Genomic DNA, 27,323 nt, shown 5'->3' on the forward strand with positions numbered 1-27,323 from the left:
GCAAATTATAGTCTGTTGCGATTTTAATGTTGACTGAAAGATTCAGACAAAGGAAATTATTTGAACATTTTACCCAACACTTAACTTATAATGCGAGTTCTGTTGTTAACTTTTCCAATAGCACTGCACAGGATAGTAGTACACTGACAGACAACATTTTTGTAGGTGAACACTTGATAAATATTTATCAAATAGTGAATGGCCTTTCTGACCGTGATGCAAACTAACCATATAATATAGCTTATTTCCATAGCATACAGTTAGAGTAATTAATAAAATAATGTTTCAAGGTAGCTTACAGGAAGTCGACTAGAGGAATACATATAATGTAAGAGATGTCAGTTCCAAATTTAATGTGTCTCTAGTTAGACTTGTAGCAGTTTGTACCTGATTTTTTCCAAGAAAACAAAATAATCTCTATAAAAATATGATCTACAAGAAAAATAAAATTGTCTGAAAATTTGAACTTATTTCATATTACAAGCAGTACTACGCTGTTTTAAAGAAAATGAATAAAAATTAAAAACCCACTTGCATAATTTCTGAAATAATCAGTTCAGGTAATGAAATTGAGTCTATATGGGCAAGAGTTTAAAGAAAAACAGAGAAAGCAGTTAAGAAATGTAAAGAGTTTGTAATTAAAGAAAGGATATATAATAAATGAAAGTAATCAGGTGCCCAACATCAATAAATACTTCCTTGAAGTGGAGTGGGAATCGGATGGCCAATTCGGCAAATAATGCTCCACACTCTGCCAATGAAATTAAAAATTTAATTAACTCCCTCAAAACGAAAAACTCTTACAGCTTAAGTAAATGTCAGAAATCTGTTCTTCATATACATGCAGTACATCACTATAACTGTGAATGTTTCTAGACAGATTGAGAAACACTATTGTCAGACCCATTTACAAGAAGGTTGGTGAGAAAGATATTAATAATTAGAGACCAATCTCACTACTTAACTCTTCTCGAAGGCACTGTATGTGATCATGTACACAAGAACCATAGCACACATCTCTCAACATAAGATACTTAGCCTCAATTTGGATTTGAAAAGGTGTCTCCACAAAATATGCTATTTTCGAATTCATGAATTATGTCATAAAAAATTTGAACAATAAGATACTTCCAACTGGTGTTTTATGTGACTTGTCAAAAGGATTTGATTGTGCAGTTCAGGGTATACTCCTAGAGAAATTAAAACATTTTTACATCAGAGATCTTCCTCATAACTTGTTTTCATTCAGTCAAACTAAAAGGATGCAGAATGTTGTGTTAGGAAGCTTAGAAAGTGGACACAACGAAACAACATCTTCAAAATAGGGGATAATCATCGTAAGTATACCACAGAGATCGATATTGGATTAGACTTATTCTTGTTATATATAAATGATATTCCATTATATGTCCTAGAAGCTGAAATAGTTCTCTTTGCTGATCATTCTGGTATTATAATCAAACCTAATGTAGAAAACACAACACCTGAAACAGTAAACGAAAATTTCTTGAAAATTAGAAACTATTATCTTGTAAATGGACTGTTACTAAAGGTAGATAAAACATACTCTGTGAAATTCTGTACTTTATAAGGGCTGTTCAATCCATTATAAATAATATATGAAGGTAGTTCCGTAAATGAAACAGAATATTCGAAATTCTTAGGTGTTTATAGTGGAAAGAAGCTGAACTGGAAGTCACACTATTTTCTAACATACCTAAGCCCTACAACTTTTGTGTTACAGATATCAGACTTTGGAGCTCAAAACATCAAAAAGTTTAAGAAAGTGCTTGTTGCACAGAAAGGTGCCTCACAGTTTATTTACTCCGTTAGAATATTTGAATCGGTTTTAGCGTGCCATGAAAAGATATGTGGCACAAAAGTAACTGACAAAGTGAAGTACCCCCACTTGTATCGACGTTTCTATCGGCCCTCATGTCATACAGGCATTTTTTAATTTATTTTTGTTATATCAGGTTAGTGTCAATTAGACAGTCAGTGATGCAGGAACCTCCATTGCTGCTGCAGTTAAAGGGGAGTACACAGTTTGTTTGCGAATTATATTTATGAGCTTCAAACAGGAGCGACTCATTTTCAGCTGTCTATGCGGATACTGGCTTAGTTTATTAACTTCTTGCATGTTTGTGGGCTTACTAGGTACACTCTCACGTTCTAATAACTGTATAGTGCGCTGGGTTGCCGTCTTTGATATGGCTAGGGACTGTGATTGCTGTTGCTGTGTTCAGATGCGAGCTGAGTTTGTGTCCATTCATGCACAGCTCTAGGCGGTTTTGGCTACTGTTACACAGCTTGAGCCTGTTGCCATTGGGCTCCACTGTGGAGGAGGGGTGGATATGGTGATCCATAGGGGGTCTAGCACATCCCACATGTCTTCCAGTCAGTCCACTACTGTGACTGCCGCAGGTAATGCCCACACCAAAGCTGACCTATCACCCATGGTCGAGTGGGAGTTCGCTTCAAGGTGTGACATGCAGTGGAAGAGTTTCTGGAAGGCCGATCGGCGGGCTGTCTGTGGCTGATGAAGTTCCCAAGCCAGATGCATTGGATCGCCCTATTCCAGAGCAAGCCTCTTGGCTCACAAGGTCTGGGCGTTCATAGAGGATGGGATTACTAGTATTAGGAGCTCCAGCGTTAGGCGTGTAATGGGGCCCCTTAGGGACATGACTACCAAGGAAGGGAAGGAATCCAGTGTGCACTCTTTGTGCATATTGGGAGGAATTATTCCAGATGTGGAAAGGCGGCTTCTGATTGTCCTGAAGAGCACAGTGTGCAGCAAACTGCAAGTGATGGCTCATGTCGAAACTACGAAACTAAGGATTTGTGTCACTTTGGATCGGAACAGATTCTCTCTGGTTCTGAGCAGCTACCTGTAATGGTAAACACTGCCAGTCTTGCTTACAAGATGAAGGCAGAGCTCACCGCCTGTAGCATTGTCGACAGAACTTGCTGTGGTCCTTTGGTACAGAGCCAAGTGGAGTGTCTGAATCAGAGGCTCAGACGCTTCTGCGACTGTATAGGCTGCAGATTCCCTTACTGCCACCGTAGGGTGGTCGGTTTCCAGGTTCCGCTTAATAGCTCAGGGGTCCATCCTACACACAGGAAGCGGCTAAACAGGTATCAGGGTCTGAGTTGAGGGGAAGGGGCTGTTTTTTAGGTTAGAGGGTGTCGGGAAGCTACTGAAAGGGCGTCAGTCTAATAGGTGCAGGACAAACATAGGAGAGAGACCTAGGAAGAATCGGTATGTAGTGCAGTACCTGTGTTGAAAAAGAACCAGAGCTCCTAGCACTAATAGAAAGCACCGAAGCTCAAATCGTTATAGGAACAGGAAGTTAGCTAAAGCCGAAAATTAAGTTCAACTGAAATTTTTGCAAAGGACCAAACTGTGTTCATCGAAGATAGATTGGATACAGTTGGTGGTGGAGGTTTATTGCTGTCAGAAGTAGTTTATTTTGTAGTGAAATTGAAGTAGCTAGTACCTGTGAGTTAGTATGGATACAGGTTATACCTTACAATCAGAATATTAATAACTGGCTTCTTTTACCGACCCTCCCCCCCTCCCCCCCCCAAACAGACGCACTCAGATGGTATACTTGCTGAACAGTTCAAAGAACATTTCAGTCTCATTTCAAACAGGTACCCCTCTCATACAGCTATAGTTGGTGGTGACTTCAGTCTACCCTCCATATGTTGGCGAAAATACACGTTTAAACTCGATGGTGAGCATAAAACGTCATTCAAAATCGTTCTGAATACGTTCTCAGAAAATTAGTTTGAGCATTTACTTCAGGAGCCCACTGGAGGTGTAAATGGTAGCGAAAACATATTCGACCTCTTTACAACAAAAAATCCTGAGCAAGTAGGTAGCATCATGATGGATACAGGGATTAGTGACCACAAGGTTGTTGCAAAGAGACTAAATACTGTAACATCAAAACCTACCAAAAATAAACTCAAAATACATCTCTTTTAAAAAGTAAATAAAAATTCGCTTGGCACCTTCCTTAAGGACACCTTCTACTCCTTCCATCCTAACTATGTAAGTATAGACCAGATGTGGTTTAAACTCAAATAAATAGCATTGACAGCAACTGAGAGATAGATACAAAAAAAACTAATAAGAGACGGAACTGGTCCCCCATCGTGCACAAAGCAGGTCAGAGCATTGTCGCAGAAGCAACAAAAAATCATGCGAAATTTCAAAGAACGCCAAACCCACAAGATTGGCGAAGCCTTACAGAATCTCGAAATTTAGCACAAACTTCAATGCGAGATGCGTTTAACAGTTTAGCTTTCCCCAGGCCCTCTGCTGTTCCGGATCTACATAAACGATTTAGGAAACATTCTGAGCGTACATTTTATACTGTTTATAAGTTAAGCTGTCATTTACCGCTTTATAAAGTCATCAGATGATCAAAATCAATTGTAAAACGATGTAAACAAGATATCTGTATGGTGCAAAAGTGGCATTTGTCTCTAAATAATGAAAATTGTGAAGTCATCCAAATGAGTAGTAAAAGGAATCCGCTAAATTTCGGTTACGGAGTAAAACACACAAATCGTAAGGCCTTTGAATTCAACTAAATACTAAAGGATTACATTTACAAACAATTTAAATTGAAACGATCACATAGAAATAGTTGTGGGAAAAGCAACCAAAAGACTGTACTTTATTGACAGAATAGTTGGAAGCTTCAACAGGTCTGCTAAAGCGGCTGTTTACACTATGCTTGTCCGCTCTCTTCTGGAGCATTGCTGTGCAGTGTGGGATCCACATCATATAGTATTGACAGAGGACACAAAAAAAGTTCAAAGAAGAGCAGCTCATTTTGTACTATCATAAAACAAGGGAGAGAGTTCCAGGGATATGGTATGTGAGTTGGGGTGGCAGTCAGTAAAACAAAGGTGTTTTTCGTTGCAGCAGGATCTTCTCATGAAATTTTAAGGCGCCAATTTTGTCCTCAGAGTGTGAAAATATTTTATTGGCGACCACATGTATAGGGGCGAATGAACACCACAATAAAATAAGAGAAATCAGAGCTCACACGGAAAGATTTAAGTGTTAGTTTTTCCAGCACAAAGTTTGAGGGAGGAACAATTGAGAAATAACTTGAAGGTGGTTCGATGAACTATCTGCCAGGCATTTCATTATGAATTTCAGAGTAACCATGTAGATGAAGACAACCTACTCAGTGATGTAAGGCAGTTGACTGATAATAAAACTAACTTCTACCTTAAAGTTATATTGTATCTGCTTGAAAACTCTTTCTACTAGCTTCCGAAATGTGGTGCTACAGAAGACTGCTGAAGATTAGATGGGTAGATCACATAACTAATGATGAGGTATTGAATAGAATTGGGGAGAAGAGGAGTTTGTGACACAACTTGACTAGAAGAAGGGATCGGTTGGTATGACATGTTCTGAGGCATCAAGGGATCACCAATTTAGCACTGGAGGGCAGCGTGGAGGGTAAAAATCGTAGAGGGAGAACCAAGAGCTGAGTACACTAAGCAGATTCAGAAGGATGTAGGCTGCAGTAGGTACTGGGAGATAAAGAAGCTTGCACAGGATAGAGTAGCATGGAGAGCTGCATCAAACCAGTCTCAGGACTGAAGACCACAACAACAACAACAGAAAAATTTCTGACTGTATAATAATATGATGTGTGTGTGTGTGTGTGTGTGTGTGTGTGTAACTGAGAAGCATGTTTGGCACAATAAATTGAAAAAATTATAAAATTATAAAAAAATAAATTATAAAATTGGCACATTCCACATTATAGTGAGAGGTCGCAGTTATGATTCATGGTACATATAAATAACTAACTGTTGTAGCAAAATGCATATCTGTGCCATTAAGTTCAATATTTTGCACAGTGGACTGGTAATGTCAGAACCGCAACTACAGTAATGTAAAATGAAGAAGAATGGGGACCCTAAAGAACAGACCATTACGAACAGATATTGTTGTTACTATTGTCATGTTGTATCTCATCATAATCACAGGCCCATTTACCTACAGAGAGACAGAATTAGAAAATAATTTCAGGCTGTGTTATAGCCTTCTCTGTCACACTTCACTCCTACAATCTATCGTAGATGCTATCAAGGAGGTGAAGAGGCTATCTTGGAAGTTTGTGTCACACCCTGTTTCTTTCCGTAATCAAAATTTTTCAAAAAATTTGTGACAAACATTTTGCCCCACATCATAAATTGGGGACAAGGTACTTTATCATGCTGACCAGCATCTTGGAGAGAATGTGTGTACACACATGGTTTTTCTCAAGGAGCATATATCTCAAACATTATATCTCTAACAACAGTCTGTTGATCCAGATGAAGTTCTGGAGATATCTATACTAAAACTGCATCGTTATTTTAGGCTGTAACTACACATAACATTGTACCCAGAGTTGGTTCTGTATTTTTCTACTTGATATACTCCAGTGGTTACTGGTCGATGCTTAACTCATAAATGATTATCAGCGACAACGACACAGTAGCTGATTTCATCATTCTCACAAAGGAATGCGGCTTTGAATCATTAACTGCTGTAATGGGCTTTTTTGCTACACTATCAGTGGTGCGGTGCATGGTAAAGAGATTTGTATAGTAGCCTGGCAAGAGCAACCTTGCTCATAGCCCAGCTGCCAATAAACTGTTCCTGACAGTCTTACATGGTAATTTGAGTGGAATATTAGTTCCTAATTTGCACATGAGTTGGTATGTGATCAGTACTGATGTTTTGTGGCAGCCCAGATTTGAATCTCTCTGTGTTCACAGTATGGCTGATTGAACATAAAGTACTCTATCATTGTTCCACACTAATATGGTACTTATACGTCATATCTCTATAGTCATTGCTTTCTAGGTTTTCAGTGGCGTTTTTGAGTTAATTTAAGAATGGACTTACAGAGGTTCAGGTGAAGTGATAAACTAGTTGAGAACGTCAAGTAAACAGTAATGTTTTCCTGTGACTGTGTTTTGCTATTGGATTTTCTGTTTATTTCCTAGGACTTCTTGAAGATATGTATTAGATGTTTATCACGAAGTCGAAACCTACTGCTGCATGCAACACCGTGACCCAGTGTACAGGATATTCGGAAATTCCAGTTGTAAACTTCAACGACTATTAGAGGGGAGAGAGGACATGATATTTTGAATCGAAATCCATGTCTGGGAACGTACCGTTTCCATTCTAAGACGCTTTCATTTAAAATGTGTAATACGTCCACATCTGCTTTCACTCAACCTAAGTGGTCCTGCATACTTGATCATCCTACAAAATGTACTGGACCTGTCCTTGGAAGCTGTGCCAATGAATGTGCATCAGGCAATGTGATTTCAGCATGTTGGTGCACCACTTCTTACATGTGGTTTGGAGGCATCTCAACAGACAGTATGGTGAAAGATGGATAGGCTGAGGTGGTTCAACCATGTGGCCGCTGCGATTGCCGGATTTAACTCATATGGACTACTCCTTGTGGGGTCTTATGCAAAGTTTGATTTATGAAACTTCTGTAGAGACGGGGGAAGATGTGTTGGGACGAGTTCTGGCCGCTGTAAGAAAAAATGAACAGACAGCAAGTGTGATGGAGACATTATACAAGAACATGCTCCTTAGATACAATGTCTGTAACAACGTTGGTGGTCGTCACATCGGGCAGCTGTTGTAATGCATCAGTACTGTTCTGTATGTACAGCACGCTGGGTTCTTTTTTGTTTTGGAGTAATGTAAACATTTAATGTTTAAGTTTTAATACAAACAAATGTGCTTAAGTGATAAATGGGTGTTCTATTATGTTTCCTTTTGCATCCTTATTTAATAACGGTATTATGTCACGTCTAATTCAATTCCTCCAGCAGGAGTGGCTGAGTTAAACATCTGAACTGGAACTGTCATAGAACAGGAAGGGTACGTTTCCAGATATAGGTTTTTATTCAAAATATTTTGTCCTCACTCCGCTCTACAAGTCCTGGAAGTTTATAACGGCAATTTTCTAACGCCCTGTATAGCCACCAAATCTGAAACATCTTGTAATGTGGAGGTAGGCTATTTGCAGAATAATTGCTGTGCACTCCCATTTATGGTGATTTGTTAGATCTAGTTCTTACACATGGTGTAAATGATAACAGCTAGCTTAAATAAATTAGCTGTCACAGTAAAGTGCGTCACTCATTTATGTGTCACCTATTTACGCCTGTTATTTGTCTGTCGTCGATTTTTTTCGTTTTCAAGACTGAGGCGAGTTCCGTGAAGAGACAAATGAGGAGAGGTGCGTCAGACCTTATAACGCAATGGTTGGAAACTTCAAACAGGCGACGGATGTAAAATTTTGAGGTGAAGACAAGATGGTGCCATTAAACACAGTGAAATTATTGATAGTCTGTGTTTTAAGAAGTGAAGTTTACATTGAGTTTATTAATTAGGAGAATACAAACAGAAGTGGGCTTCAGTATAAGAAACCAGACTGTCATTTGAAACATGTTCCGTTTCTTGCATTATCATGATTTGCAGTTATGAAGCTGAATCATTTTGTCGTTTTTCCCTGGAAGTGAGAATATAAAATAATAATGAATAATGCCAATGTAAAAAAACCTACCGAGAAATATGTGCAGTAAAACTAATTACCAGTGATAGACTGATCTGCTACAGTTCCACTTAATAATAACGGAAGTAGTAACCACTCATTCAGAAAATATATGTCGTCTGGTGCATTTGTTGTTTCAGGCAGGAGACTGCATTTCTTCAACATTTATTCGATTCTATGTCGTCTGACTCGATTTTTTAATTATTAAAGAGTAAAGCTGATAACTGAAGACTACACACCCGAATGATCGTGTTTAACGCATCGTAGAAGTTCAGACTCCATAAAAGTTTCCCGAGTATCGTATTCTAAGATATTTGTGATGCTACTGTGGTAAATACAGTTTCTTAATGATTGGTGCCTTAAAGTGCACCAGAAGTGTAAAATAAAAAGGAGTCTAGTAAGAGAACTGACTTTACAACTTATTTATTCTTAATTCTACTTTATTTTCAACATGATTATATTAAATTACTTTGTGGTACAGAAAATTACAAAACAGCTGTCAATTATACTGTATACTTACAATCAGAAGTAGATTTAAATTGACAAGTCACGTATGTCCCAATCATCTGACTGTATATGACATTTTATATGAAAATAAAGTATCTATTACATTTCTTACATAAAACTCTGTATGTGGCTTTTTCGAAATATGTGTTTTGTGCTAGTCGTATATGTGCTCGTTTGTTATTTCGTTGCCATTAAGTACATCATAGTCATGAGAAGTATATATTCGCTATGATACCGATCAAGTTTAAACATATATGTCGTATTTGGTGCAAATATATTTCGCACACGGAAGATGTGTTTTGTGCTAGATATATATATGCCAGTTTACTATTTAGATGCCATTGAATACGGTATAATAACGGAAAGAATTGTATTACAAATCCAGTTGTAAATATATATATATGTCATATTTGGTGCAACTACTATTTCGCAAGCGGAAAATTATCGTGATAACGTATCCGACGTATGTAACATCTCTGGCACTGTTATTTAACGAAAGTGCTGAGAAGCACCGCTAGATGTCAGGCATGTATTGTAGTCTGTATGTAATGGGTGGTTCTCCTTGGATTTTGTTTGTGACTTAGGTTGTGACACTCATATCAGAGCATTAATATTTTTTAATTAGTGCAAGCGAAATTTTAAACAATATTAATTTGTGCCGTAACGCTCCTACAATATGTATTTATTTCTTGTATGGCTAGGAAATTCTGTAAACACGTCTGTTGTCTCGTTCTCTTACATTCGAAACATTGCACGGGTTGGTTGTATAATGTCTATCTTTGCTCGCTAAGAAAATTACTCATTAAGGGCGCTGCAGGAGAGTGCGTAACTGTACACAAGAGTGTGAATCGTGTTGCAAGTTTTTAAGAATGGCAGCTGTAAACCCGCAGGATAACAGCTCCTTAGATCAAAGCATTCCAAAATGGAAGAGAGAGCTTATCTTACGGAGGCGAGCGCTTAGTCGTACTCTACCCGCCGGCAATGCGTCTGTGAAGTTGACTTGTCCTAGTGTTGTTACCGCTGTGAAACAAGCAGACCAAGCAACGCTTGTCGAAGACGTACCAGGTAAATATCAGCGTCGTGTTCCGACTCCGCCTGCGGCAAGCAAAGGTTCGCTGGAGGAAGTCAAAGCGGACTTTCTCCCCACAGATCGCGGCGGTATCTCATCCTTGGCATTTGCGGAATCGGCAGTAGTTGTCAGTAACATGCGGTTGGTTGAACCTCATGCGGACGCGGGCAATGATTTGATGAATGGTGTTGGCATGGGAAGCAGCACCGTTGCTGTTAACTCGGTGAAGTTTTGGGACAGAATGGGCGAAGAAAAGTTAAGCAAGCATCGTGCTTCGAACAAAACAATGAGTAACAGTGTTGTGTTAAGTGAAAATAATTGTGTAGAAGACAGTGACTCCGACTCAAGTGAAGAGTTGCAGTATGGACCAGGGATAGTCAATAGGCTTAAAGATAAGTATATGAGTATGACTTTACGCGAAAACCAAAGTAGAGTCACCAGGACCTCTTTTAGCAATATGAGGCGAGCAGCCAGCCTGGAAAATCTGATTGATAATGAGGACAGAGACATAGAAAAGCAGCAAACTAAAACACAGCATAGATATACGAAAAAGTCTGATACTCCTAACGATTCCAGTAATAAACATTCCGCGCCTCAGCATCACAGATACAGGGGTATTACTCGAGGTAATGATTCAATGAAACGAGCACGTTCAGTTGAAACTTTGTTAAGATACGATAACAGAACAATATCAGGTCGTTCTGGTGCCCGTGACTTGCCTTCATTTGACCGTGTTAATAAAAAGCAGGCGACAGTTGATTCAAAGAAAAGTGCACAGTTTGTAAAATCACTTTGTAAAGAAGATATAGTCATAGTAGAGAATAAGTCAAAGGCAGACGCCAGTTCTGGTGTTTCAGAAGACAAGCAACATGTGTCGAAAGGCTCGACTTCTCCAAAAGTTCGAAGCCCAAGTGTTGCTTCAGAAACAGAATGTCTTCCTCCTGATCTTGTTAAACAAGCACTTAAAATTTTTGAGAGAAGGCCAGAATCGGAAACTACTGGCACTAAATCGTTCTCCAGTAACACTACTAAAACTTCAGCAAATGTGGGTACTAGTGGCAGTTTTGTTGGAGCTGTTAGTAAACCAGTGCTGTCCCCAAAACCAAGTCCTGACAAAATTTCTCAGGTTTCACCAGCCAGGCCTAGCTCACCTAGAAAAACACCAGGAAATGTGGAGCAGGCATTACCTCCCTTTCCACAAAAACGAGGGAGTACACCACCACCTAGTCCGTCGCGCTCTCCAAATAATTTGACTGCCACCCTGGGAAGGTTACAGTCTCCATCACCAACTACAGAAATTTATAAACTTTTTTCAATGAATGATTCTGATTTAGAATCGTCAGATATATCTCACTCGGTGAGTGGCGATGGCAAAGTTGACAAGTCTTCTGACAGTCGAAATGCAGTCGAAGCCATAGATGGGCACTCAAGAGTTATTTCTCCTGCAGCTTTAGAAAATATTAGAAAATGTGGCATGTCAGAGAAGTACCATTTTGTTAATAATAGTGTAGCAGACAAGCCAAAGTCACACCTTCCTGGAGTTCAGCTGGCTGTAATACCGAAATCAAAACCTCCAATAAAAGTCCCATTAAAACCAGAACCTAGTTCGATGCAAAAGCTTTCTCCTAGTGTGAAATCTACAGATCCTCCACAGGTACAAGTAAAGCAGGTTGGCATAATAAAACCAATGGTGACGAGTAAATCCACATCAAATGCCTTTCATAATAATCGTGAGAAGGAGAAAAACTTCAAAAATCGTGAAAAGTCTGCTGATCAAAGTGTTATTCCAATAAACAAACTTTCAGATGCAATTGCTCGTTCTTCAGACACAGGAAAAAGTCAAGTTGAAAACAGTGCGAGTGATATTTTTCCATCAAGAATTCTTAGAGAGACTAAAGGACCAGGGCTGTGGGACAAAAAACCTGCCAGTAATGAACTCACTTATAATTTTGTGAATAGCAAGACATCAATACCAGACTACATTCCAAATGATGGTATCATATTAAGGAAGACACCTGTGAAGCCCAAGGTAAGTTGGAGCATTCTTTTAACAGTTTCAGCTAAGGAAAAAATTATGCTCTTATCCATTTTAGTAGGGCTTATGTTATATTGAATTCTAAATTATCTTGAAACCTGAGGTTGTTTCGTTGTATACAAGCACAAGAAATTGTATTAGCCTAATTATTTTTATAAATATTGGATTTGAATATTGTGCCTTTAAATTGACAAACATTTTGGGGTGTTCAAAGAGATAATAATTTATTAGGAATATCTCCTTGGCAGTTAATGTTAGCAAGAGACTTGAACATGCATATCAGGTTTTATATGATGGCATACTGTGCGTTTTGAAGTACGTGTGGATTTGTCATTTTGCTCAAATGGAGAAATTACTACAAGTAACCATCATAACATCAGTTTGTCTTTAGTAGTTCCGCATGTCATCTTTTTGGTCCAAATTGTGTGTCCTCTTGTTAGTGTTACTCATATGTGAGTTAAGAGTGCTTCTGAAGATAATGAGATGAAGTATTTTTCATGTGGGATAGATTAGTAATAATTACTCCTCATGTAAATTCCATCTCTATCAGTTGAGATGGAATATGTTGATACATTTTGGTTTAAGCCCAGTTCATTATGTCTTTACATATATTATTATTGTTATTATTGCTGCCTCTCCCCCTTTCTTTAGTGCAGTGAAAATATGAACATAGGCTATAGCAGCCCTTCAGGTTGTCATGGTAGCAATTAATAGTAATAGAGAGTAGGCCAATTAATGGTATTTGGGTAGGTGCAATAGAATAGACTCATTTATCATGGCCAACTCTTGCAAGTTCGTGTGCACAGTTTCACAACTGTAAGGCAATTTTCAGAGTAAATACAAGGTAGAGGTACCTTTTAGCATCTATCTGTGTTTGACTACTCAATGTGATTATGTAGCAATCATTTGAATTACTAGCAGTAAATACTTCTGGTTGATCTACTACAGTTTATTGGACAGACTGTAAGATGTGGTGTCTCACGCTTAAGATCTTTGTTACCATTTGACCTTGTGCTTCTTCCAATTGTTTTCAGATGACTACACATGGCACTATATCACTTGAGACTGTTGGTGGTGGTCTGTGCAGGTTGTGTGTCTTAGCGTGTGATGTTGAATTGTGAACGGAGAGTATCCAACTCCATGTGTAAAAATTAATGGTAGAGCCTATAGAATAAGAGTATCTACTCAAAAACAGAACAAGCTATAGAGAGAATTTCTTTGACAGTTACAAAAACATAGGCTATGAGTCCAACTGTTCAAATATTCAACTATCATACTTAGCTGAAGTGTGCCGACTGCACTTTGTGCATAGGTGTGCAGGAAAATGAAAGTTTTTAAATAATGACGTTGGAACTTGATAAATAATATTTCAAGCACCAGAATGTAGAAAGAATGCTCAAGGATAAATGCTGCATCTATAGTAATACCATGTATCACTTTTTCCCTTGACTTTTGGTCTGTCACTAGGAAGTTTACTTGGGAAAAAAAGTGTGTGTGTGTGCGTGTGTGCTTTTTTTTTAAAGAAAGCTGCTACACCTCTTTCTTGCTGTTTCTCAGGCTTTGTTAAGATTTTTGATGGTTGGAGCTAATTTACTCTAAGTAGGACTGTGTTGCCTGACAGGGTTTTCACTTTCTAGTGGTAATGAATCTTACTGGGGGCTGACAGTGTGTAAGTGCTTGCATATATCTTGATGTATGAAAAGTATTTGTGATAGGCTAAAAATAACACTTATTGTAGTTAATGAATGGGATCAAATGAACTTACAGAGACAGGATGTTGGCTTTGTCCCATAACATAAGGGTGTTGCATGTGATTCCCTGTGTGTGCAAAGAGAAAAAGAACACAACATAAACAATATTTATTTTGCATATATAGTCTAGGTTATGTTGACAGGTGTCAGTGTGGTTGTGTGTTGGTGACATGACTTCAATTACTTCAGTTAACCCAGTTAATGTAATGTAGAAATTAATATTCAGTTGGCAAATGAATTATTTTAACATCTGTGTTTGAACTCCAAGGATTGTCATAAGGGGTATGATGGAAGGTATGAATCTACTATCCTCATACTTAACTTCTCACCCCCCCCCCCCCCTTCCCCCATTTTCCTGTTCGATACCTAAGCAGTAACCACAAAGGAAACATCTGTATCTGCTGGAATTCATTCAGTTGTACAATTGTGGTCATTATGTGAGATTTTCTATTTGGGAATGTAGAACATTTGTAGATGCTTATTAGCCAGCTCTCATAATTTTGAGTTTAAAGCTTCCTGGCCCTGTAGTGCATGATACCTTCTTATGTCTCCCACTGCAGTTTGATCTTAACCCATTGGCATATACAGCAGGCAACAGATTATTGGATGCGTTATTAGACTGCCAGCTGTGAGACAGGCTGAGCAGCTATAGCTGCTTCTTAGTGTTGGTTGGTTGGCTAATTTGGGGGAGACAACCAAACAACGAGGTCATCGGTCCCATTGGATTAGGGAAGGAGGTTGGCTACACACCAAGGAACCATCCCAGCAGTGGCCTGAAGTGATTTAGGGAAACCATGGAAAACCTAAATCAGGAAGACGGGAAGCTGAGAAATCGATCTGTTTAGTGGTGTTTGGAGGAAATCAAATCTTTTGAATGAAAGTGACTGTATTGGTTCTGAAAGTGATATTTCAATAGTTTTGATGACTGGGAAGCAAATGAAACACAGTGACAGTGATGTTGCAGCAACAGGTGCAAGTGTTGTTAAAAAACAGAAGATAGAAAAATGGAAACTGCAAATAAATCAGGACAAACATTCCGAAATATAATTTTCTGGTTCTAGTGGCATTAGTCCTAGGATTCAGACAGCTCCCTCAGCAACTAGCTGAGAACAGTAACTTTGCAGAAAAATGGTTCGTGTGTCTTTCTGGAAGGATGTGGTAGCATAAACAAATAGATATGCAACACATGGTTATAAAAAAAGTCTTACTTTGAAATCGAACAGTGCTTGGTTTCCTACTAAATCTGATGAAATCAAAGTGTAAAGTAATCTCATGGCACATTTTGTAAATAATGAAAATGTTACCTGTTATTTACCGTCGCAAACACAATTTTCGAAGTATTTATTATCATGAAGAAGATATTACCATTGATGAAAGCCCCATAATGTTCAGAGGTAGATTCTAGTACATCCAATTCAATCATCCAAAAATGACATCTTTCAGAATAAAGTTCTTCAAAATTTGAGTCAGGTGGTGGCTATTGTTCAGAATTTGGAATTAATACAGGAAAAAAATCCCTGAGACAAGCAATAAGGAAATCCGGATTAGTGAAGTTATGTATCTCGTGCAATTGTATTTGGACAGTGGTTATGCAATATATGTTGACAGCTGGTGCACAGTCATTGTGTGTAAGACTCACTGGAAGGGGGCACAATTGCTGTTAGGGACTGTTAGATCCAAAACTCTTGTGTTATTTTCAGACATGGCTCTGACATGGATGGATAAAATACATGTAAACATTATATCCACTATCAACACAGATGTCAGTATGACAACAGGGGAAACTGACTGGAAAACCAGAACCCCAGTCCAGAAGCCTCAAGCAATTGTACAACATAACAATTCAGTAAACACAGTTGATAGAAAGGATCAGCAGTTGTCATCTCTCCTTCTCATGAAAACATATGCCAAAGTATATAAGAAAATTTTCTTTTACATTGTGGATATTGGGATTTTTGATTCATACATCCTATTAAACAAAGTGACAGGGGAAAAAAATCTGGTTTCGATGACTTCAGAATTCAGCTGGCTGAAGACACAATAGAGCAGCCCATTCCACCAGACTCTGGCAGACTTGGATGGCCCCGATCCAGAGTTTCCCCTGTTAGCCTGCAAACAGCAAATTGGACAAATTTTGTTAGGTTTATATATAATATCATATTGAGCAGATGGTTCATTGTATTAAGTTTTCATTTCCGCTTGTGTCCTTAAAGGGATGAGGGTCTGAGACTGCATATCATGTAAACTGACAACCATTATCAGGTGTACAATATGTTGGGCATGTTTGCATGCCAAGTAAATGAAATGATCAGTACAGGGTGTCCCATTTATCTTTACCACCGTAAATAACTGTTTGTCCAGATACAAATAAAAAAATGTTTCAAGCAAATGTTCTTTAGCCGTCAGGGGGACATCAATCAGCATGATTGCCTTCATTGTAGCTTTGTTTTTTACAGAGATATGAACAGTGTTAAGACTTTTTTAAATGACATCCTTTACTTTTTATTCGGTAATTCATTTCCTCTCCTAAAGCCCCATTCAAAAATGCATCACAGTGTATCATTCACTGAAACACAAGATTATTAATTACATAACACAACATTGACTTTGAGCCCGGGATCAGAAACTCGTCCACTTGCTGAAGTTGTCAGAAAACAAATGAAAATCAAGTAGAAACATTACACAAACTTGACTTTGACTCTCCTGCACCATTGCACAGGAGTAGAACATTCAAAGGTGCTCAAAGTGGTGACCCTGGACACTGATACACTGGTGCACTTGTTGAATGAAAGAACTATTTACTGCTTCCAGTGTTGCGTGCTGAAGAGAATTACAAGAAAGCACGACATGTTCCTGCATGTCCTCTGGAGTTGTTCGAATACTGCAATAGACAGTGTCTTTAATGCATCCACATAGAATAAAGTCCAGAGGATTTAAATCAGGAGACCTAGGAGGCCAAGTAACTTTTCCTCTTCGAACAATCCATCTGGCAGGATACCTTCAATTCAGAACACGACGTGCATGCAAGGCATTATCTGCTGGACATCCATGGTGTTGATACCACATAAGCATTCTGGTTCTAAGCGGCACTTCATCCACAAGAGGAGGAAGAATTCGTCTGAGGAAGTTTGTGTACACTGTGCCGTTTAGACTACCATTGATGAAATAAGGGCCAGTAATTGTAGTACCAAGCATCCCACACCAGATGTTAACTCTCCATTGACACTGATGTTCCACCTGTCTAAGCCATTGTAGGTTGTCGCTGGACAAATAATGCATGTTCCTTGTATTTACCTGTTCTTTTTTTGAAAAGGAACATTCATCGGTAAATACAACATTGGAGGAGAACTTCAGGTTGGCGAGGATTTGCTGCTGTGCCCACTGACAGAACTGTACACGATTGTGGAATTCATTCCCATGCAATTATTGATGTAGGTGTACATGGTAAGGATGGAACCAGTGACGTGTAAAAATACAGTGTACACTGGTCTTAGCAATGCCAATCTTGTGTTAAAGCTGTTGTGTGCTCACATGTGGATTCATAGCAACGGAAGCGAGAACAGTAACTTTGGCAGCTTCGTCTGTGCGAGTGCTAAGACGATTGCATTGTCGTGTGTTGAAAATTCCCATTTCCTGAAGCGTCGCAACAAGACGAGAAAACATCCGTCGGGAAGGTGGGTGCTTGTCAGGATATCACACTCTGTACAGTTCCAATGCCTGTGTAGCATTTCACCTATCTTAAACAACAGCAGCAATAAAAGAAATGTTATGTTGGTGCAGTTTCTAGGAAGGACAGTCTTTACTGTATGCCCACTCCACACAACAGTATTTAAAAGGACTGAAGTACTGTACTAAATGTACCCGTACATAAGAAAACAGAATTGCAATTACTTTTCTGCTAACTTACATTCTACCTAGATGAGTAGCATTTCTACCTTCTCTTCATTGGTGTACATTCTACTCGTACAACTGTTCAACTGACAGTGGTAGACGGAATGATGGGTATGCATATTCTACTTATGTTTATATTTGCCGTCTGTCAACATCAGCACATGGAGTTGTTCCATTACCCTGAGTACCTGCACTAATCGCTGGGAGCGGCAATGTCATTGTTGTGTTATGTAATTAATAATGTTGTGTTTCACTGAATGGTACACTGTGATACATTTTTGAATAGGTCGTTAGGAGAGGAAATTAATTACCCAATTAAAAAATACAAGGTGCCATTTAAAACAGTCATACTGCTGTTAATATCTTTGTAAAAAACAAAGCTACAATGAAGGCAATCATGATGATTGACAGCTAAAGAACATTTGCTGGAAACATTTTGTAATTTGCATCTGGACAAACCGTTTTGTAGGGAGGTCAGGATAAATGGGACACCCTGTATATGAGTAATAACATGACACTCTGGTTAAGACACCGGATTTGTATGTGGAAGAAGGTGGATTCAAATGCTTGTTTGAGTGATCAGGTTTGGGTGCTGCAATTTACTCAATTAATTCTGCATTCTTCTTTAGCACTGAAAAGTTTTTCTCTTCTTGTCTAAACTGCATATAGTCCACCTTTTACTTACCTACTTGGTTGCATATGAGACAAATACCTTCAGAAAACACTTCTAAATTAATGCTAGGTATTAACAAATTCTTCTTCTCAGAAGAGCTTTCTTTGCCGTTGCTAGTCTGCAAAAATCCTTTCTACTTTGACCATCAGTTATTTTCCTGCCCAAATGACAAAACTCCTCTACTTGCATCAGCATTGTCTGACTTAATTCGAATACATTCCATTCTCCTTGTTTGTTTTTGTTGATATTCGTCTTAAGCACTCCTTTCAAGGCACTATCAATTTCGTTCAGCTGCTGCTCGGAGTACTTTGCTGTCTGACAGAATTACAGTGTCATCGGCGAACCTGTTTTATTTCTCCCTGAACTTCTTGTCCCCTTTCTGAATTTTTCTTTTGCTTCCTTTACTGCTAGTTCATGCCAGTACTATGTAGCCAGTACTTATTAAGTTGATGATTTTGTAACATTGACACCTGTCTGCACCTTCTTTCTTTGGAATTGGAATTATTACATATTTCTTGAAGTGTGAGGATATTTAGCCTATCTCGTACACGCGAGGTAGAATAGTTTAGTTCTCCCAAGAATATCAAAAATGCTGAGGAATGTTTGTCTAATACAGGGACATTGTGTAGACTTAAATCTTTCAGTGTTCTTTAAAGCACTTCTTGCAGTCTCTCTCATCTTTGTCTACTTTTTCTTTCCTTTGTGTAATATTACCTTTGGTTCATTTCCTTGCTTAGTCTCTCTATATGTTCCTCCCACCTTTTCAGCTTTCCATACTTTGCGTAGTACTGGATTTTCATTGGAGCTCAGGTATTCAAACAGCTGCTTCTCTTCTCCTGAAAGCTTTCTTAAATTTTGCTAAGGGCAGTATCCATCTTTCCCCTAGTTAACATGCTTCTACAGCCTTGCATTTGTCCTCTAGCCATTCCTGCTGAGCCGTTCTGTATTTTCTGGCACTCAAATTTTTTAGATGCTTATATTCCCTTTCACCTACTTCATTTACTACATTTTTATATTTTCTCTTATTGTCAGTTAAATTGTTTATCTCCTGCGGTATTCAGGGATTTATATGAAGCGTTGTCTCTTTACCTATTTGACCCTGTCTTTACTATTCATCTCTCAAAGGTACCCATTTGTCGTTTGCTGTATTCTTTTCCCCTGTTTCACTCAATCATTGCTAATGCCACCTTTGAAACTTTCAACAATTTCTCATTCAGGTCCCATCTTTTTAATTTCTTATTATTTTGTAAAATTTTCATCAGTTTTAATCTACAGTTGACAACCTATAAATTATGGTCAAAGTTCCCATCTGCCTGTGGAAATTGCTTACAGTTCAAATTGTGATTTTGAAATCTCACACACACCATGACATAAACAATGTGCATCAGTGTCACCAGGTCTTTCCCATGGAAAAAAAAAAAACCTTATAAGATTCTTAAACCGAATGTTACTTATGATTAAATTATGCTTTATGCTACATTCTACCAGGAGGTTTTCTCTTTCATTCCTTTCACTCAGAACATGTTCTCCTACATTTTACATTCTGTTCCTTAACCTACTACTGAATTTGTTGCCGATCACAAATTTTCCTTTCCCTTAGCTACCTTGTCTAGTGGATTCTGTGCATTTTTCATAGTAGCTTGCTTATATTCCTACTTTCTTATCATTAGATCTACTCCCATGTTATTCCTATTAGATTTTGTGTTGATTACCCCGTACTGCTCTGACAAAAAGTTCTGCTTGTCCTGCTGCTGCACTGCACTAATTCTGACAATATCTGACTTCAGCTTGGTCATTTCCTGTTTCAGATTCTCTAACCTATCTCCACAGTTGAGGGATCTAACATTCAATGCTGTTACCTGTAGAATGCCTGTTTTGTTTTTTCCTGAGGACCTTCTGAGTAGTCCCAACAGAGAGATGCGAATTGGGGGACTATTTTACCTTCAGAATATCTTAGCCAAGGGGATGCCATCATTATCCAGACATACAGTAGAGCTGCGTGTTGACGGGGGGAAAATAGGGGCTGTGGTTTCCCCTGGCATTAAACTGTTTGTAGTACCCACACAGCAAATCCACATTGGCTATGTTACAAGGCCAGGTCAGTCACCCAGCTACCCCTACAACTACTGAAAAGGCTGCTGCCCCTCTTCAGGAACCACGTTTGTGTGGTCTCTCCACAGACACCACTCCGTTGTGGCCGCACCTGCAGGATGGCTATTTGTATTGTTAAGACACTTTAAGCCACCTCATCTCAGCATGGTGTGTGGTTCGTTGGGGCAGTAGGCCACAAGGCATCACATTTGCACGCAATATTGTTTATAGTGTATGGTAAATAATCGGTAATAAGTGTAGTGTATGTTCAGTTTCGTAAATAACTTCTGAACTAAATACATCGATAAGAAAATATTTTATTACTGATAAAGTAAATGAGATATTATGGTTAATGAAATACCACATAATTTTGTGAACGAAGCAGTTCCATCTCTTCACAGATCTGAAGACAAGACCAGAAACATAAATAATTCAAACAAGTCGAATCGTTAACTTAAATGTCGCAGAACGCGGAAAGCATGTTTCAGAACAGCTCATATTTCGCTGCAGAATGACAAATTCACTTTGATTTAATTATGTTGTTGATGGTACTGTATAACGAAAGCGAAACGCGCATGGCAGACAAGTAAAAGCCTTAAAGTTAGTCGGCGAGATTGTTAAATGCGAAGTAAATAATCGGAATTACCTGATCTGGTTCACTAAATATCAATGCTTAATCACTAATTAATATCGTCGCTCACATACCTTGCGACATATAAAACGATGACATGAATGTTGTAAAACCACATCAATTCTCCGCAAGCCACCATACATCGTGTGACGGAGGGCACTTCTGGTACCATTTACCTTTATCCCCTTTCCGGGACCATTCGTGAATGGCGCGTGAGAAGAATGATTGACGGTAGACCTGCGTATTAGCTCTAATTTCTCGGATTTTGTCGTTGTGGTATTTTGCGAAAGACATGTGTGAGGAAGAAATATGTTGTGCGACTCTTGTCGGAACATAATCTGTCGGCATTTCAACAATAAACCTCTCTATGATGCGCACACCACCGCTTGTAGCGTCTGTCACTGGTGTGTGTGTGTGTGTGTGTGTGTGTGTGTTTTTTTTTAGAGCAGCTCATCTCCGTAATGCTCACGCCGACATCCCGTGACGGTGGGCCCAAGACTGATGAGCTAGATTCAAGAATCGGTCGAAAATGTTTTTTTTATGGATTAATTAATTTCCGTAAGATTCTTCCAAGGAATCTGTCCGCATGCGCTTTTCCTATAATGTTTCATGTGGTCAGTCCTCTTTAGATCGCTCCAGATTGTTACTAGTAGGTATTTTACGATACTTACTGTTTCCAGAGATATGTCTCCAAGAGTGTGCTCAAACAGTAATTGAAAGGATTCTATACATCTGTAATCCCATAGTAAAGAATACGAGTGCTTACAAGTAGTGTAATCCCACAAGAAAGGATACGTGTGCTTACAATGAAGTAATAAAGATCATCTATTAGTAGATAATGACTGAAGTAATCTAAGAATTCTTAGATGAGCTGTACGATCTGTTACACGTATATTTGGTCAGCTGGTTTAAAAGTTTCTCGAGTAATTATTACAGTGGGAATATCGAGAAGTGTTACGCTTCACATACAGCGTATTATTATTATTATTATTACCTAAACACATACTGCGAAGAAAAATACCGATGGAAACGCAAAGGCTCTCGGTGTCGTTCTCAGCACAACATTTCTTTGACGGATTGTGATAGCTCGAGCGTACAATTAAAGGCATATGTTTTCCCATAACACATACACCGAGAGAAGGTATCTGATCCCCATTTTCAAGCTCCTTCGTGGATTTTAGAGTCGGTCAGCCAAGAAATTGTGCAAGTTTTCAGTTCCACGAGATCAACCGTAAACTTGTCCATGTATCAACAGACACACCTTATCAATTATTAAACTTCCCAAATTCCAGTTTCCAGAATTTTCCATTTATAGTTTCGCTTTAACGGGTGATACGGCTATCCAGTGTCGTAAACGAAACCGTATTTGCGATTTTGGTGTACACACTTTTCCACGTATGGGATGAGAATGTTTTTCAGTTATTTTGTTCTTTGGTACGTGACCTATGTTCTATGCGTTCTTTTTCGGAGACGTGACACTTAAACGTTGACGCTTTCGTAAGCTACCTACAGGTTTCACGGCAAACCTCATCTGCCGCTTCTGGTAGGAAAGGATTTACAATATGCACCACAGAGCCGATAATTGGTAACCTTTTGAGGGTGGACTCGAAAGTTAGCCCATCTCCACGCACTTTCACAGCATCGAGATAATTTCCAGTGTGGTTAATTACTGTATGGCATCCTCCTCTTGGCCTTTGTCTGTAAGCTATCGAATTTTGCCTTTTGCCGTGAATAAGTTTAAGCTGCAAGGCTCCTCCTGACCATATTGTATTGGCAACTGTTTTTTCAACTCGTAGAAACCAGGAAACATGCCACAGTTAGCTGAAGGCGGACTTTGTCATTCCGTTGCAGTTTTAAAATAACTGCTAAATATGAAAGTCTCTCCGGATTTGCTGCCAGATTCTAAAATCAACTCTGTTCAGTATTTCGGCGGTCCAACTATTCTCCATCACCAGGGGAACGCTGCTGCCTCTCAGCGGGACTCGTGGCGGCGCTGTTCTCCTGATGATGGCGAGCAATTGGATCGCCGAAATATTGAATCGAGTTTGATTTTAGGACCCGACGACAAACCCTGAAGGACTGTCAAGACCTATTACGCGGGGAAAGCCTACGAAGTCTTAACAGCTAAATATGTTTGAATACGTAAAAATCTGTGGTGGTCAGTTAAGTAAAGCTTCTACTTGCACTGAACACGTTTATTTAGAGACATTGATTATTATCTCGAACAATAGTTTGGTCTCATGGCAGCCAGAAACAGAATAGGTATGCTCTTCACCTTGTTGGGGGATACCACGTCCGCCTACTACAGAGGGTGCGTTTAATAATCTACTGCAATGTAAAATATATCTCCGACCATATTTAACTACTTACTTCATTATTATGGATGTTGCAGCTCGTAGTGCCACAGGACAGTATACCCGACCTCAGTTGGTGACGTCAGTTTTTTGGCACGAGAATGTTGGTCTCCAGGAAAGTGTTTTAAGGGTTACCCTCTTTGCTATATCCATTAAGAGTGTAACGCCTAGGGTAAAGAGCCTTGTTTAATGCTACTTATTTGTGCACGATTGTGCAGTTTTCTGTTTCTGCGAATACATAACTATATCGATTCCTGTTACCTTCGAGATACGCTGACTTAAAAGATGTTTGGTCCGTAAAACTCACGAATCGCTAACGTGGGAAAATGCTGTTAACACACAAATGTTTGTGACATGTACGGTGAGAATGCTGCTGCAGCGCTGCGGAAGCGCAATTAGCTTTCGACGTATCAGCGTGAAAATATTGTGCTTACTGGTACCTCCTACTACGACGAACTATGTTGCGAGTTCTACATAGTTTTCTTGTAAGCGGGATAAGTGTTACCGGAAAGTTATGGCAGTAAATGCAAATAGTAGAGTCAATACGACCTGGCTTAATGGACTAGTTAACTAGTTCTCTCGAGAGAAAACAGTGCAGTAAGCCCCTTCGTTCATCGATGCGTGATGTAAGCGTTTAACACTATTAGGTTAAGAAATGTTAACGTTTCTGCATCAAATAGTCACATTATTTTCGATGTCCATTATGTAATTCATGGGAACCAGATCAGCCATATTAACATCGAAGTTTTGCGGATTGCACTTTGTGACATCGTCTAACGTTCAGATATGTCCACGTTGTTGAGAATAAATATCGAAATCTGATGAAAGTCAACATTTCCTACTGTTACTTTCTTCTTTGTGTCTGAAGAGACCGCGTGATTTTGCGATTATTGTTGGCTAAAAACTAGCGATCGTGTTGTAGAAGGTGTGGCAAAGACATTGTTGGTAAGTAATTGTACAACACATTGTGAATTCGGGACGAAATTTATATTGAACCGGTGAAAGTGTTTCGAGAACCAATTTCCAGACGACCTTTCTACATACAAGGTAGAGGGAGGAGAAAGACTGAACGATGAGACAGCTGTTCCACATTTAGCTCAGACGCTTACTAAGGTTTCTTTTCAGCTCGCCGCTTTACCGTACTGGCCGACTACTGGAGATATGTAACACCTGCTGGCGGGGGGAAGCCTTAGTTTAGCGGCCTTTTGTGTGCTGAAGCTATTACAGGCGAATTTTACCGTGCCCAGAAAATGCGCAGAAGGTGAGCGAGTGTCACTTTGATGACAGCCTCTGAATGATTTTGCGGCATTCTTAACTGTGCGTGAGGTCCGGTATTCGCCGTTTGCACGACGGCGTTTTGCGGTAGCGCCATGACCATTTCTGAACTGGAGCTTGGAGTCTTGGCCAATTTCTCGGCCGCTGGCGGTCAGGGCACTGCGCCGCTGAAACTTTCTCAGGCGGTTAGCCAAGCGCGCTGGGGCAGCGTCGTCCTGGGACTCCTCTTTTGGGGCAGAGGAACTGCTTTTGGTTACAACAGCTCCATTTCCAAGCAGATCACGAGCGTCTTTCTGCTCCACGTCATCTCTTCCCAATGGTTTTGACTGCCACCACTAACTTCAATTAAGTTCTAATTCTTCGTAGCGAACTGAGCGTTAATCGGGTAATTCACTTGCCTGTTCGTATCAGGCAACGAAAAAATGTCAAAGTGATTAATACAGTGTACTCTTATTTGGTCGGACTAAGACACACTTGGCTCTCTAGAGGACGGCGTTTCAAATCTCCACCCATCCTGAGTTAGATATTCCGTGGTTTCCCCAAAATCACTTATTGGAAACGTCAGGGTGGTTCCTTTGAAAATAACACGGCCGATTTCCTTCGCTTTCGCTCCCTACTGCGATCTTCTCCGTCTGCAGTAGCCTCGTCACCGTCGGCTATGCGTCAAACCCAAATCTTCTGACACGAACTGAGGTTGAAATTCCCGTCTTGACGTGGAGTAGCGTTTTTTCTGGCAACACTACAAATTCCCTCATTTCCTTTTCAATTCGAAAAATGTGCGCAAGATGAATGATTGTCGGTAAACTTCCATATGAGTTCGAATTTCTCTAACTTTCCCCCTTGTTCATTTCGAGATATTTATGTGGGAATACTTCTTAGAATGTACACCCTCGGAATTTTCAGGATAATTTCCGTGGCATTCTCGCACGTATCAAATAAAACCATGACAGAATTCGCCATTCTTCTTCTGATCTCTTCTAATAATATTAGACCGTAAGGTACTAAATTTGATGAACAGTAATCAAGAGTCGAACAGAATCTGGAAGCTACTTCTTTCGTGGGTGATTTACATTTCCATAAAATTGTTCCCGTGAATTACAATTAGTCATCTACTTTCTTAAAACATCGTTTTATTTGACTTTCGATTTAGGTCTCTCCGGACGGTTGCATCCAGATATGTTGTGGCTGTTACTGTCTCCAGCGATTGATCGCCGAAAGTTCACTTGGTCTACTGACAGCCCATGCACAAAGCGTCGAACGTTTGAAGGACTTCGTGCATTTATCTGCATTTTCGTGGCATTGAATCATTCCAATATACGACAGCAGCATCCACGAAGATTCTCGTGGAGCTTCAGGGTTTAGCCATCAGATGATTTATATACGTCCTGTGCCGTAGCGGCTCCATAACATCACTGTGTCGGGGTACACCGGAAGTTACTTTGCCACCAGACTATCAGAACTATAACTACGTGCTGACTTTCCCGTGGTTTACTTCAGGCATCGGACGGGATGCTTCTTTAAAGGCCACGAACGATTGCTTCCCCCCTCTTTGTCCAGCTTAGCTAGTGCAGGCCGCTAATGACGTCGACGAGACTTAAAATTTCAAGCTTGCTTTTCGAAACAGGTGTTACTTAATAATGCATTTCTTCCTTGTTATTTTCTCATTTTACGCGTACAGCTTTTTGATTATCGTAAGCTATAGTTACCAGTGTACGTGCTGACATCTGGTCTTCTGCAACGAGCCGTTTACAGTGTATAATACTGGCTAAATCACCTAAGCTGTTAAACTGTGTTTCCTGAACCGTTTAAGATATGGTTATTCAGTTGTTACCAAGATCACCTACACTAAACGAAGTATAGTATCGTGCTATAGTTATTAAAATTAGAAATATTTGAATCAACTACGTTTCATTCATTGAAGTCCCGTATGTAGTTTCGGAGAGATTGCAGTATTTAGAACGCTTTGTTTTACACCTCGGAAACGTTACTTACTGCGTGATATCATACGGACCTGTCACACACGGTTGACTTTTGTTCCAGCTTGATACAGCCAAATGAGACTAATTCGGAATAGTGAACAAGACGGATAAAATGCGGCAATTCTTTCTTTCTCTTTATCGACATCACACTGGTGCAACATTCCGTTTCCTCCCTATTCAACGTGATATATTTATGGCATGGTAAATTTCCGTGCAAGTTAGCTGCCAATTGTCTTAGAGTAATCAGTTGTTCTAATGTCTGCAATTTCTCCGAAACAACGTACTAGGTTTCGGTGAGTGAAACGCCATTGATTATTCTTCTAGAGATACTAGTTGCAGAAAGTTCTATAATTAAATTTCAAAACAAAAAGTTGACAAAACAATAACTGCAAAACTTAACAATAAAATCCGTGCCACTATCTTTTCAAAAGCGCATTTAATTTGCCAGTGTACATTTC

At 39.4% G+C, this 27,323-nt stretch overlaps 1 protein-coding gene across 1 annotated transcript in view; it reads left to right on the forward strand.

Moving 5' to 3' along the window:
* Positions 1–9,648: 9,648 nt before the first annotated feature.
* LOC126185164 (serine/arginine repetitive matrix protein 1) overlaps positions 9,649–27,323 on the forward strand; it is a 170,347-nt gene continuing 152,672 nt past the window's right edge. Inside the window, exon 1 of the mRNA XM_049928011.1 lies at positions 9,649–12,214. Coding sequence (XP_049783968.1) covers positions 9,986–12,214 — 2,229 coding nt within the window. The 5' untranslated portion in view covers positions 9,649–9,985. The remainder of the gene's footprint in view (positions 12,215–27,323) is intronic.

This window comes from Schistocerca cancellata, chromosome 4 (assembly GCF_023864275.1).
Source record: "Schistocerca cancellata isolate TAMUIC-IGC-003103 chromosome 4, iqSchCanc2.1, whole genome shotgun sequence".
Taxonomy (NCBI): Eukaryota; Metazoa; Arthropoda; class Insecta; order Orthoptera; family Acrididae; genus Schistocerca; species Schistocerca cancellata.